The following is a 14,830-nucleotide window of genomic DNA, read 5'->3' as shown; positions in this document are numbered from 1 at the left end:
TATCATCTCTGTTTGCTCGTTTCCTGGTTATTTCTCCTGAGCCCTTGGGTACTCCTGTTCATGTGTCCACTCCTGTGGCCGATTCTGTAGTTGTGGATCGGATCTACCAATCCTGTGTTGTCACATTCTGTGTTTCGAGACTAGAGCAGATCTCCTGTTGCTTGATATGATCGATTTTGAGGTCATCCTGGGCATGGATTGGTTATCTCCGTATCATGCCCTCCTGGATTGCCATGCTAAGGCTGTTACTTTAGCGATGCCAGGGTCGCCAGGGTTGGAGTGGAAGGGCTCCACCGTTGATACATCTAGCCGGGTTATCTCTTTCCTGAAGGCTTGGTAGATGGCCGAGAAAGGGTGTTTGGCATATTTGGCTTATGTTCGGGAAACCATCGCAGAGTCTCCGACGATTGATTCAGTTCCAGTGGTTCGAGAGTTTGCCGATGTGTTTCCTTCTGATCTTCCTGGCATGCCACCGGATCGTGATATTGAGTTCTGTATTGATTTGGCTCCAGGCACCCAGCCTATATCTATTCCACCGTACCGTATGGCTCCTAAACAGTTGAAGGAGTTGAAGGAGCAGCTTCAGGAGTTGTTAGCGAAGGGGTTTGTTAGGCCCAGTGTATCACCTTGGGGTGCACCAGTGTTATTTGTGAAGAAGAAGGATGGGACTATGCGGATGTGCATTGATTACCGCCAGTTGAACAAAGTCACCATCAAGAACAAGTATCTGTTGCCTCGTATCGATGATTTGTTCGACCAGTTGCAGGGTGCTAGGGTGTTCTCTAAGATCGACTTGAGATCGGGTTACCATCAGTTGAAGATTCGGGACTCGGATGTCCCGAAGACTGCATTCCGGACTAGATATGGCCATTATGAGTTTCTAGTGATGTCCTTTGGCTTGACAAATGCACCAGCGACATTTATGGACTTGATGAGCAGGGTGTTCAGGCCTTATATTAATTCCTTTGTCATCGTCTTCATTGACTACATCTTGATATACTCACGTAGCCTGGGGGAGCACGAGCAGCATCTTAGAGTAGTGCTTCAGACCTTGCGAGAGCAGAAGCTATATGCTAAGTTCTCCAAGTGTGAGTTTTGGCTAGAGTCAGTGGCATTCTTGGGGCATGTTGTGTCAGGAAAGGGTATTAAGGTGGATCCCAAGAAGATTGAGGCAGTTCAGAGCTGGCCACGCCCTACTTCAGTGACCGAGATTAGGAGTTTCCTGGGGTTAGCAGGTTATTATAGACGATTCGTGCAGGGCTTTTCATCTATTGCATCACCTTTGACTAGATTGACCCAAAAGGGTGCTCCTTTTCGTTGGTCCGATGATTGTGAGGAGTGCTTTCAGAAGCTCAAGACAGCTTTGATTACGGCACCGGTTCTTGTATTGCCTTCCGGTCCAGGGATGTATACGGTATATTGCGATGCTTCACTCGTTGGCTTGGGATGTGTATTGATGCAATAGGGGCGAGGTATTGCATATGCTTCGCGTCAGCTGAAGGTTCACGAGAAGAATTATCCTGTGCACGATCTAGAGTTGGCCACGATTGTTCATGCTCTTAAGATATGGAGGCATTATCTGTATGGGGTGTCATGTGAGGTTTATACTGATCATCGCAACTTACAGCATTTGTTCAAGCAGATGGATCTTAATTTGAGGCAGCGCAGGTGCCCTGAGTTACTGAAGGATTATGACATCACCATCCTTTATCATCCGGGCAAGACAAATGTGGTCGCGGATGCCTTAAGCAGAAAGGCAGAGAGTATGGGTAGCTTGGCATTCATTCCAGCAGAGAAGAGGCCACTAGCTTTGGACATTCAGTCCTTGGCTGACAGACTTGTGAGGTTGGGCATTTCGGAGCCCAGTCGGGTTCTTGCGTGTGTGGTTGCTCAGTCTTCATTATTGGGGCAGATAAAGGCCCAGCAGTTCAATGATCCACATCTGGCGGTTCTCAGAGAGACGGTGCTTCAGGGAGGTACCTAGGAGGTTTTTATTGGCGAGGATGGTATTTTGCGGCTCCAGGGTCGTCTATGTGTTCCTAATGTTGATGGTCTAAGGGAGAGGATACTAGAAGAGGCGTACAGTTCGCGGTATTTCATTCATCCGGGAGATACGAAGATGTATCATGACTTGAGGCAGCATTATTGGTGGCGTAGGATGAAGAAAGACATAGTGGAGTATGTGGCTAGGTGTTTGAATTGCCAACAGGTCAAGTATGAACATCAGAGGCCGGGTGGCCTACTTCAGCAGATGCCTATACCAGAGTGGAAGTGGGAGCGCATTACCATGGATTTCATGGTTGGGTTGCCGCGGACTTTGCGAAGTTTGATTCAGTATGGGTCATTGTTGATAGGTTGACCAAGTCGGCCCACTTTATTCCAGTGGCGACTACTTATACAACAGAGAGGTATGCTCAGATTTACATTTGGGAGATAGTCCGGTTGCACGGTGTGCCTGTTTCCATCATATCAGACAGAGGCCCTCAGTTCACTTCCCATTTATGGAGAACTGTTCAGAGAGAGTTGGGGACCCGTGTAGAGCTTAGCACAACATTCCATCCTCAGACCGACGGGCAGTCCGAGCGGACAGTTTAGATTTTGGAGGATATGCTTAGAGCATATGTGATTGACTTTGGGGGACAGTGGGACAAGTTCTTGCCCTTGACGGAGTTTGTGTACAACAACAGCTATCAGTCCAGCATTGAGATAGCCCCATTTGAGGCTTTATACGGTCGGCGGTGTCGTTCTCCTATCGGATGGTTTGAGCCAGGTGAGGCTAAGTTATACGGTACAGATTTGGTGCAAGATGCCTTGGACAAGGTAAAGTTGATTCAGGAGAGGCTTCGCACAGCTCAGTCCAGACAGAAGAGTTATGCGGATCAGAAGGCGCGTGATGTATCATTCATGGTTGGCGAGAAGGTTCTCTTGAAAGTCTCGCCAATGAAGGGTATTATGAGGTTCGGGAAGAAGGGCAAGTTGAGCCTAAGGTTTATTGGCCCTTTTGAGGTGTTGAGATGAGTTGGGGAGGTTGCTTACGAGCTTGCTTTACCCCCCAGCTTATCGGGAGTTCATCCGATTTTTCATGTATCGATGCTTCGGAAGTATCATGCCGACTTGTCCCACGTGTTAGACTTCAGTACTATTCAGCTGGATGAGAGTTTGGGTTATGAGGAGGAGCCAGTTGCCATTATTGATAGACAGGATCGCCAGTTGAGGTCCAAGAGGATTTCTGCAGTGAGGGTCCAGTGGAGGGGCCAACCAGTTGAGGAGGCGACCTGGGAGTCCGAGGAGGTCATGCGGAGCAGATATCCACATTTATTCAGCAGCTCAGGTGCTTTTCTATGTCCGTTCGAGGATGAACGTTTGTTTAAGAGGTGGAGAATGTAATGACCCGACAGGTCGTTTTGCTTTTTAGAACCCCGTTCACTTAAATAAAACCTTCCGCGCTTGCTTCAACTAATTTACGACCTGCGGGGATGATTGGTTCGGGATTTGGAAGAGTTTGGGTTGAAATATGCTCATTTGAATCCTTAGGATTTTCTTAAAAGGCTAAGTTTGACTTTGGTCAACATTTTGAGCAAACGGACCCGAATTCGTGTTTTGACGGTCCCGGAGGGTCCGCAAGAAAATATGGGACCTGGGCGTATGCTTAGAATGGAATTTCGAGGTCCCTATCCCGAGTAATGAATTTTTTTTAGAAATTGTTAAACTGAAACTCTAAGGATTTAAAGAAACTAATTAATGATTGATCATGTTGGTATAGGGCTTGTATGTTGGTTCCGTAGCCCAGTACAGGTCCAATATAACATTTAATACTTGCCCGCAAAATTTGGTGTCAATCCGAGTAGTTTAAGGGTGTTTCGGCTCGTTAGAGAAAAATTAAGAACTTGAAGTTCATAAGTTTGATTCAATTGGATTTAGGGGGTGAGTCTTAGATTTAGCGTTGTTTCGGGCATTCCGAAGGTTCGAGTAGGTCAGTTTCATCATTTCAGACTTATCGGTATATTCGGGCGGGGCGCGGGAGCCCTGAGCATTAATCGGACGAGGCTCGAGTCATAACTGCACCTGCTTCTATCATAACCGCACCTGCGGTTGGTCGACCGCAGATGCGAGAACGCAAAAGCGGTCCACCTATCGCAGATGCGGCCCAGGGTAGGCCAGGCCAAAATCGCAGAAGCGGCTCCGCAAAAGCGGCTTCGAGACCGCAGAAGCGGTCGCAGCTCGCTTGGCCGGTTCCGCAGGTGCGTCTGATTTCTCCCAGAAGCGGGACCGCAAATGCGGTCCCATTCCGCAGATACGGAAATTGCTGAAGCAGTGATCTTCATTTAATACGGGTTCTAAGTCATTTTTGCCACTTTTCACTCCTCCATTGGCGATTTTGGGAGCTTTTGAGAGAAGACTTCAACCTAGCATCTTGAGGTAAGTTTATCCCACCTATTCTTAGTTTAATACTTGTGTCTTAGGTAGATTAAACACTAGAATTTAGGTAAAATCAAGGGGTTAGGGCAAAACCTAGGGTTTTAACAAAAGTTAGATTTAACTACGAAATTTGTTATGAAATGGATTAGAAATCATATATTATTGATCCTTAGGTTATAGAGAACAACTTCCTTCAAAAAATTTCGGAATCCGGGCACATGGGCCCGGGGTTGGATTTTAGGAAACTTATGTTAATGATTGGGAAATTTCTTAAATAGCAAGAATTCGATCTTGTGAGCTTATATTGACTAGTTCCTACCTCATTTAACTAGTTTGGGATCGTTCGGCTCCAAATTGAGGGTTTGGGCTCGTTCTTGGTATTGGAAGTGCACTTTGGAGCGAGGTGAGTCTCCTTTCTAACCTTTTAAGAGGGAATTGTCCCCATAGGTGTAATAATTGAGTAATTTGCTACTAAATGCGGGGGCTACGTATGCACTAGGAGACGAGAGTCCGTGCGTAACTACTATTACGTTAATTGTCCGTGTAGCCTAGGACTCATATCATGCTATATTTGTGAATGTCCCTATATTTTCTTGCTGATGTGATCACTTAGGATATGCTAGAGACTTGGAAAGGAATATAAGCGAATGTATACACTTGTTGGACGCTTGTATGAATTTACTTGGAGATACATGCGCATTCACGTGTTTTCATGATATTAATTGATATTTGTGGATCGGGCCGATCGCCTCGGTAGAAATAGATGCATCTATGGTTCGCGCCATTCGACCCTCTAGCAGTGCATAATTTATTTTCTATTGGATCGGGCCGTCGACCTCGGCATAATGTGCGCATGATATCTATGTGAAATCTTATCCATGACTTGTCCTGCTAAATACTTGAAATGTAATTGGTTGACGGCAAAATTTTTCAGAACATGACTTATTATCTCTTGCTACAAACTATTGATTATCTGTGATTCCCGTGCTTAGCATAACACCTTATCATATTATTTGACCCTAGTAAGTATCAAGTCGACCTCTTGTCTCTACTTCTTCGAGATTAGACGGGATACTTACTGGGTACATATTGTTTATGTACTCACACTACACTTCTGTACTTAATTGTACAGGATCTGAGGGAGGTACATCTAGCTATCAGTCTGGTGCGCGCCCCTGGTTCATAGTTCGAGACTTCCACGGTGAGATGCTCCTTTCCTGTGCCGTTCAGCAGCTTGATGGAGTCTTTCTTTACTTTTGCTGTCTATTCTATCTCGGACAGTAGGATAGTTTTATTCTTTTGTACATTTTCCTAGTTGCCCATTACTTGTGACACCAGGTCTTAGCACACACGTTAGTAGACTATTATTTTGGGGTTGTATAACTATTTTTGGCACATTACTGTTCATTCCTGGTTTGACTTTCTCTTAATGAATTGCTGCACTTATTTTGGTAAAAGTAAAAATGAGTACTTAAATATATTTCCATGTTGGCTTGCCTGACAATGGTGTTGGGAGCCATCACGGTCCATTTTTGAAATGGGTCGTGACAATATTATCGGGGAGCAAATAGGCTAGCTAACATGATCTATTACTTGGCCTGATTCCTTATGGTTCATGACCCACCTTATGGCCCATTCTTATTCCTTGCCAATAAAGAAACAACTCCAATTTTTCCATCTACCCAATTATAAGGATTTATTCAAGAACCAAGACTACATACATCACAATCGAAATAATAACTAATTAAAACAATTTAAATGAAAACTAAGACATGGTACTCAAACAACGTAGAATCACAAATCAACCAACACGCGCCCCAAGCTATCATAACACAATGAAATGAGAATGAAAATTGAGAAATGGACCTTTTATTGATGAACATAGCTAAAAATTGCAAATCAATCGGAATAACGAAGCGATAATCGTTGGACTGAAATGCTGAAATTGCGAACCGAAACCTCAAATCGGCACCGGAAACTCGAGCACAGACTTGGATAGAAAAACGTCATAAGCAAGCAAATAATTGCTATCAGGATGATCTTTTGGGATCACTTTCTCATCCACCCAGAAAACGTGCCACTTCGACCAGTCTATTGAATCAATATATGTATGGTGGCTCCACCAATTTCCTAAGAGACTTGATAAGTGAACCACCAGAAACAACAACAGAAAAAGAACCTCTCTCTTTGCAAAACTTCTCCGCTAAATCAGCTGTGTACTTCGCTAGAGAAACAGCAAGTTCCTCTTCAGAATCAAACACTTCAACTTTCCCTTTACTTTTCCATGTCACAATCTCAGCCGTTGATGATTTAGTTCTAAACTGAGATTTGGAGGAGTTTGTACTCAATACTGAGATTCTCCTATGTGAGCACGAGCAAAAAAGTGACTTGCCAATAATAGATGCAGAGGTCAACGGTAGAGATCGGCGGGTAGGAGAGAATCGGGTAGCTGAGATGCGCAAGTTAGTAGAGAGAGCGCCAGAAGAAGAGACTCAGCGCAGTGTGCACTCTATCATCATATATAGGAATGGGGAGTTTAGGTAGTGTCTAGGTCTTGAAAATGTGTGTTAGGGTGTATAAGAAGGGGAAGTGGGTCTTAGGGTTTGGGCTTTAAAATTGGGCCATCTCAGGGGACCTCTTCAATTAAGATCAAACAAAATTAGCCTCAAATTTCATACATTTTCTTCTAAAACAAGACTAAAAATACTACACCATTTACTAATTAATCCTACTTAAGTAGAAATGACTATTAAAAATAAAACTATCCGTTAAAACAAACCTATTTTTTTTGTATTTTTCAAATATCATACTAAAAGATAAAAATAGAATTAGATTAAAATCATTGCAAAATTAAAATAATATACCTGAAAACAAATTGGAACTATTTTTGTATTTTTGAATTTTATGTAAGGTAGATAAATTAAAAGTAATTAGATAAAATATTAATTAGCTAAATAAAAGAAAATATTTTTGTAGTTGTCATTTAGTGTGAAATAAAGTAAAAGAGTCAAAACTATTTAGAATAGCGATACTAAACCTAAACTAAATATTTACGCTAAAAATGTGTAAAATCTTGGGGAGTGTCAAAAATTACATGTCTACAGCTGCCCTCTTTGATTGGAAACGCGAAGAGTTTTCAGACAAAGAACGAGAAGACAGGTTTTTAGACCCGACCCTTATTTAGAGAGACCAAAAACTAAGAGAAAGGAGAATGTGACCGAGCCCTGGTATCTGAGCTGCCTACATATCCTTGGCTATAAAGGAATCAGGCCACGTGTAGTTCAAAAGTAGGAACTGTGATGGAGTATAACGAGGTGGAGAGCTGAGTGAGGCTCCGTCCGATGCTCTGGTCCGTGGTTCTGTTATTACATCAAAATCAAAATTAAAAAGACTAACTAAACCTACCAGCTACGAGTTACAAGATTCCTATCTATGAGTCTTCTGAAGCTTGATCTTGAGTCTTGGTTGGTTCTTCATGCGGACTCTGATCTGAATCTTGATGCTTGTTAGCTGTAGGTGCTCGTTCATTCCTTTTTCAACTTCTCGGATCAAGGAGGGACATGCAAAGCTTGTGACTTCAATCACGTCTTGAGTAGTCCACATCTTTTCTCCACTTTTGCACTTTGGATTCACTTTTTTTCCATTCTTTTATTCTTGATTGAGACTTCTTTTTGGTTATCTCGAACCTTTGTCGACCCGCATTCTTGAGGCAAGCTTCTGCTACTTGACTTGACAACAAGACTGGAGGTTGCCCCTATTCTTCAGGAGGGATCCTGCTGTCTCTGACTGAAACTTGAAATGAATTCCCTCGTTCTCCAGGTGGGCGCCTGCTAATGACTTAAAATTAGAAATGAATTCCCTTGTCCTCCAGGTGGGCGCCTGCAACTGACTTAAAACTTGAATGAATTCCCTTGTTCTCCAGGTGGGCGCCTGTTGCTGACTTTAAACTTGAAACTCTTGAAATAAATACCCTTGTTCTCCATGTGGGCGCCTGAGACTACAACAAAACAGATAAAACAAAAGAAACTTTTTCTGCCCCAATTTGGTACCAGGAACATCTGTGAGTGTTAATCGAATCCTGTTATCCAAAAGAGTTCTATGAATTTATAAGCTAAATCTCATTATCCAAGAAAGTCCTGAAAACTAAAATTAAATCCTATTATCTAGGAGGGTCCTGAAAAACTTGAAATTAAATCCCATTATCCAGGAGGGTCCTGAAGACTTGAAACTAAATCCCATTATCCAGGAGGGTCCTGAAAAACATTAAATTTAAATCCCGTTATCCTGGAGGGTCTTGAAAACTTGAAACTAAATTCCATTATCCAGGAGGGTCCTGAAAAACATTAAAATTAAATCCCATTATCCAGGAGGGTTCTGATTTTAAGAAAACTCAAGATTGGTAACTTAAGAAAACTAAAATTGACCCCCTGTTTTTTCAAATCCAGACTCCCCCCCCCCCCCTTTTTTTCAAATTATTATCCTAGGAGAAAATTCATTAGACTAGGTTTTATTCTTAGGAGAAAGATTCATCAGACTAAGATTTCTATCCTAGAAGAAAGTTCATCAGACTAGGTGCTTTTTTGGGTATCTTAGGAGAAAGATTCATCAGACTAAGACATTTATCCTAGGAGAAAGATTCATCAGACTAGGTCTTCTATCTTAGGAGAAAAATTCTTCAGGCTAAGATATTTGTCCTAGGAGAAAGATTCATCAGACTAGGGTTTCTTATCTAAGGAGAAAAATTCATCAAACTAAGATGTTTATCCTAGGAGAAAGATTCATTAGACTAGGTTATTTTTTTTTGTTATCTTAGGAGAAAGATTCATCATACTAAGACTTCTATCCTAGGAGAAAATTCATCAGACTAGGTTTCTTATCTTAAAAGAAAGATTAATCAGACTAAGACGTTTATCCTAGGAGAAAATTCATCAGACTAGGGCTTTTTTTTGTTATATTAGGAGAAAGTTTCATCAGACTAAGATTTCTATCCTAGGAGAAAGATTCATCAGACTAGGTTTTCTTATCTAGGAGAAAAATTCATCAGACTAAGATGTTTATCCTAGGAGAAAGATTCATCAGACTAGGCTTCATTTTTTGTTATCTTAGGAGAAAGATTCATCATACTAAGACTTCTATCCTAGGATAAAATTCATCAGACTAGGTTTTCTATCTTAGGAGAAAGATTCATCAGACTAAGATTTCTGTCCTAGGAGAAAAATCATCCGACCAGGTTTTCTATCTTAGGAGAAAGATTCATTAGACTAAGACGTTTATCATAGGAGAAAGATTCATCAGGCTAGGTTTTCTATCTTAAGAGAAAAATTCATCAGACTAAGATTTATTACGAGAAAAATCCATCAGACTAGGATGTATTACCCTAGGAGGAAAATGTAAAGAGCAATGGCATGATTTTATGCATATTAACTGATGTTTTAAACGTCAATACCACACAAGAGGGGGGGGGGGGTGATTTGTGTGGTACCCAATTTTCGCTTATCTGAACTATAGAAGGACCTAGTTCTTCTAGGTGTTCCAACTACTGCTGTTTGCAGAATAATAAATACAGAAAATAAAGAACACAGAGATTTTTACATGGAAAACACCTAGCTCAAAAGGTGAAAATACCACGACCTACTACTCAGTAGGATTTTCCCAAACTTCCACTAATATCACTGAGCTAAAACAGCATTTACAAAACTCTTTGTAAACCTAAGGATTAACTCTAATCCCGATGTGGCACACAGCCTCAACTGCTGCGACAACTTCAAGTTAACTCTAACTTGAACACTCTAGGTACCTAATACAATTGCTTCTATGAAAGCTGAAAGATACAATGTAAAATCACCTACTATAATTGAACTAGAATAAAAGATAGACACTTGGAACTGGTTCTTCTATATCATTCAAGTAGCTTCAGGATTGCACATTCGAATCACACGTAAATTGCTTGCAAAATTGCCTTGGTCTTTTGCTCTCAATTTAAGTTTAACTTCTTCTTGTGTGCATTATTTTTTTTTTGACGAAATTTTAACTTTTATTCCATCAAAAAAGTCATTACAAAACTAGATTAACGCTGACCGTTAATCTCTCATATCAATTGTATTTAAAAAAACAAGTATATCTATACTAATTCATTTCTACTTCTATACTACGGCATTTTATTCACAGTTGCCAATCCTTGACTCCATTTGATGTTCTTTCGTCCTTGAATATGTATATGCATTGCAATTTCCTTGCACACTCTATCAGCATCATATCTTCCTTTCTCAAATCTGATCATATTCCGTTCTCTCCATATGCAGTAGACAACCATTGCAAAGACTGCCATGGTCATTTCTGCAACACAATCTTTCTTCTTTGCCACACTACTTATCCAGTTCACTTCCTGTTCCCAGTTTTGAATCTGCCTTCTGTATCCTAACCAATTGAGCATTCTTTCCAACAATGTTCTTGTATACTGATATTTAAAAAACAGATGCTCAAAGTTTTCCTCATGCTGTCCACAGAACACACATTCTGCCTGCACTTGTAATCCAAACTTTGCAAGTCTGTCGACTGTTGCTAGTCTCTGATTGATGGCTAACCATAGATGGAATTTAAACCTTGGATGAACTTGTGAATGCATATGAATACTCTTCCATTCCACTTTACTGAATTGAGGTTGAAGTTGCACATATGCCTTGTTGATCTGGAACTTGCCTTGTTTCTCAAACTCTCTCAGAATTGATGCAATGTCTGTTTGGTTTGTCCTCATCTTCAGTACATCTTCCTTTATTTCAATGATCTTCCTCACCACCCATGCTGCATTTTTTGGTACATCTATGTCTTCAATTCTTCTATTTTTTATGTAGTATATGTGAGCCCATCTAATCCATAGTGTATCCTTCTTCATAGACAACGCCCATAAGTGTTTCATCACTGCAGCTTTATTCCAGGTTCTCATGTTGATCACATTCAACCCCCCTGTACTTTTAGGTTGGCAAATTGTGTCCCATGCTATAAGGGCTTTCCGAGATATTTCAGTTGCACTTGTTGATTAATCCCAGTCATATATATTGAGCTTTTCTCCACACTTGCTTGCAATCCTGATGCTTTTGAGAACTTGTCAAAAATATTTTGTGTTGCTTGAATAGATTTTGTGTCTCCCCTGTAAAACATTAAGAGATCGTCAGCAAAACATATATGTGTTACTCCCAGTTTCTTGCATTTAGGATGGTATTTGAACTCCTTCTGCTTTTTCAAAGTATTCATCTCCCTCTGCAAGTACTCCATTGCAATTACAAATAGGTAAGGAGACCTAGGGTCTCCTTGCCTTATCCCTCTCTTAGCAGGAAAAGGTTTTGTGAGTCCACCATTGAGTGTCAATGAATATGACACTGTTGTCACACACTCCATAATCCACCCAATGCACTTGTAAGGAAATCCTAGCTCTGTAAGCATCTGCTTTAAAAACTGCCAGTCAAGTCAGTCATATGATTTCTTGAGGTCAACTTTGAGGATGCACCTTGGTGATACTCCTTTCCTGTTGTACCCATTGAATAGTTCATGACTAAATAGCACATTATCCACTATGTTCCTCCCCTCTATAAATGTTGATTGTGCTTTCCCAATGAGACTGTCAATCACTTTCTTTATCCTTTTTGTAAGAATCTTTGCAATAACTTTATACACTGTAGTACAACAAGCTATTGGCCTATAGTCCTTCACTGTTGTGGGATTTGAACCTTTGGGAATCAATGTTATTGCAGTGAAATTCCAAGCTTTCTGCATTTTACTTATTCTGAAGAAGTAGTCCACTACCTCATATACATCATTCCTGACTTCTTGCCAATGTAGCTTAAAAAATTCAACTGGAAATCCATCCACTCCTGGTGCTTTGTCATTTGGCAGATCCTTGATTGCTTCATCTATTTCCTCATGTGTTACTTTCTTGATTAACTCCACCTGTTGGTTCATTGACAAACACACTCCTTATTTGATGATCTCTGCATTTGGGCAAGGTTTGAGCCCAGTGTCTGTCCCCATGAGCTGCTTGAAGAATTCAACAAATTCCTTCTCTATTTCTAATGGTTCTGTGACTCTTATCCCTCCTGCATTGTATACAGAAGATATAGCATTCCTACTTGCTCTCATCTTCAATTGAGCATAGAAATACTTTGAGTTTGAGTCTCCACAATCTATCCAATTTACTCTCGACTGAACATATTCTAATTTTTGTCTTGTTTGATTCAGCCTTCTCTCATAGCTCATCATTTCCTGTTCAGATCTTTTGACTTCATCTTTAAATCCTGCAGTTTCCTCCATATTCTTTCCATGGGATCACAGTTCTTTCTCTGCAACCATAGATCCACAACCATAGGTTTGAACTCTCTATGCTCCATTGTTACCATGTACATTTTAAAAGGTCTGTTATACATATTCTGCCTTTTCCATATCTGGATCACTATAGGGGAATGATTAGATATTCCAGGTTCCAAACAATCAGCTTCCACATGTCCATAGTCTCTGATCCACTCAAAGTTTCCAAGCACCCAATCTATTCTGCTGTATACTCTATCAGTTGCTTGTTGTTTGTTGCACCAAGTGTAAAAATAGCCTTTTGTCTTCACAGGAGATAGTTGCAGTGTATCAATACATTCTTTAAAATCCTTTATCTCATTCATAGTGACTGGTTGGCCCAGTCTATCATCTGAACATAGCACAGTATTAAAATCACCACTTATGATCCATGGCATTTGAATCACACCCCCCATTGCTTCCAGTTCTTTCCATAATCTAGTTCTCTCTTGAGCTTTGTTCCTAGCATATACCACTGATAGCATGATCTGCCTTCCATTCGTTGCATCAGTTACCTTACAGTGGATACATTGCTCTTGAACTTGCACTACATCCACTGATAGGTTTTGTTTCCAAATCACCCATATTCTACCATTTTCTGCCTGCTCATAATTGCATTTGTATCCCCAGTCCTTTGCTATTTTGTACAGAATTTTTTTTGGACTTTTTTCTTTAACTTCTAGTTTCCTAGACATCCTAAGACATCAATCTTATTCTTTTGCAAAAAGATTCTCAGCTCTTTTTGCTTATGGGGCTTGTTAAGCCCTCTTATATTCCATGTGCTTATTATCATGGTGGTGTTGTACGCTCTCCTCGCACCATTCCTCCTCCCTCGTTCTATCTTCATGTGACATTTCTTTCAGCACTGCAAATCTATTAGCTTCTTCACTTTTTCTCTGGTTGCTCAGGAAGTAAGCCTGTTTTTCATTTTCCTTTGTATTTATCACCTTTTTTCCTCTTTGGTCTGCTAGACTGTGATGTGGTTGTTGTTCATTCTCCACCTGCTCTTGTACCACATTGGCCATTTCATTTGTCTCCTCTTGTGCTTGTTGTTCCTTTGGTTTCCACTCTTGTATGATTCTGTTCCTTCTTCCTCTATTTCTTCTTCTAGGCAATTGGAATTCTTCATTCTCCTCTTTCTTATTTATCTTCCAGCATTCAATCAATTCATGCCCAAAGTGCTAGCACTCAGAGCAAAATTTTAGCCTCCATTCATACACTATTTCATGCTGCTTCATACAAGTTGGAGTAATGATTTCAACTGTCTCCACTAAGGGTTTTGTAATGTCCACTTTCACAAGTATTCTTGCAAAAGAAATTTTCCCTAATTCAGCTGTGTATCTGTCTGTATACATAGGCATTCCCACAGCACTTGCCACCTTACTTAATGCATCTGCTGTCCAGTATCCAACTGATAAGTTAGGCAATTGTATCCACAATGGTATAGTCGTAATACACTTAGGATCAAAGTGAAAATCTCTTTCCCAGTTTTGCAAAATCAGTGGTTTATTATGATATGTATATGGCTCTGCCTGCATTATAGCTTCCTTATCCTCCCTTTTCCCAAATCTGAAGACATAATATCCCTCTTGATGATATAATACTTGAGGTTTATCTACAAAGTCCAGATTGTTTCAATGTAATTTATCATCGATTTCTCATATGGTGTATCCCCAAGTACATACCCAATTACAACATTGTCCCAATACTCATTTAACTCATTCACATCTTCTTCTTCAATTTGTATTACTAGCTTACCTTCTCTGTGGCTTGGTGGTATATACTCCAGCTTCAGCCCCATTTGTGATTTCCAATTCTGCGTTCGTACATCTTTCGCATGTTCCATTCTTTCCTTCATCTTCTCTGCATTTCCCAGATCTAGATCTACTCTTGATGACCCAGCTTCTGAGAATTGAAGCCGCTTAGGACTCGTAGGTAGATGGTCCTTGCTCTTCACAGCTTCACTCATATTTTTTCCAGAATCACTGTTCCATTGCTTACTGTTCATACCCTCTTTCTCATCTAGGTCAGTCTCCTCTGCAATTGGCTGGAAACCAGTTGGCAAGAAGCTCCC

The 14,830-nt window shown here is 40.7% G+C and overlaps 1 protein-coding gene across 1 annotated transcript; it reads right to left on the bottom strand.

Moving 5' to 3' along the window:
- Window positions 12,669-14,764, bottom strand: LOC109234878. Its single transcript, XM_019400921.1, has 4 exons — window positions 14,515-14,764; window positions 14,055-14,371; window positions 13,576-13,937; window positions 12,669-13,452 (listed from the first exon to the last, which is right to left on the bottom strand). The coding sequence occupies exons 1-4, from the start codon at window positions 14,762-14,764 to the stop codon at window positions 12,669-12,671; spliced, it is 1,713 nt and encodes a 570-aa protein (XP_019256466.1).

This window comes from Nicotiana attenuata, chromosome 11, assembly GCF_001879085.1.
Source record: "Nicotiana attenuata strain UT chromosome 11, NIATTr2, whole genome shotgun sequence".
Classification (NCBI taxonomy): domain Eukaryota; kingdom Viridiplantae; phylum Streptophyta; class Magnoliopsida; order Solanales; family Solanaceae; genus Nicotiana; species Nicotiana attenuata.
The sequence above is the reverse complement of the archived record's forward strand: the minus strand, read 5'-3'. Positions and strand labels throughout refer to the sequence as shown.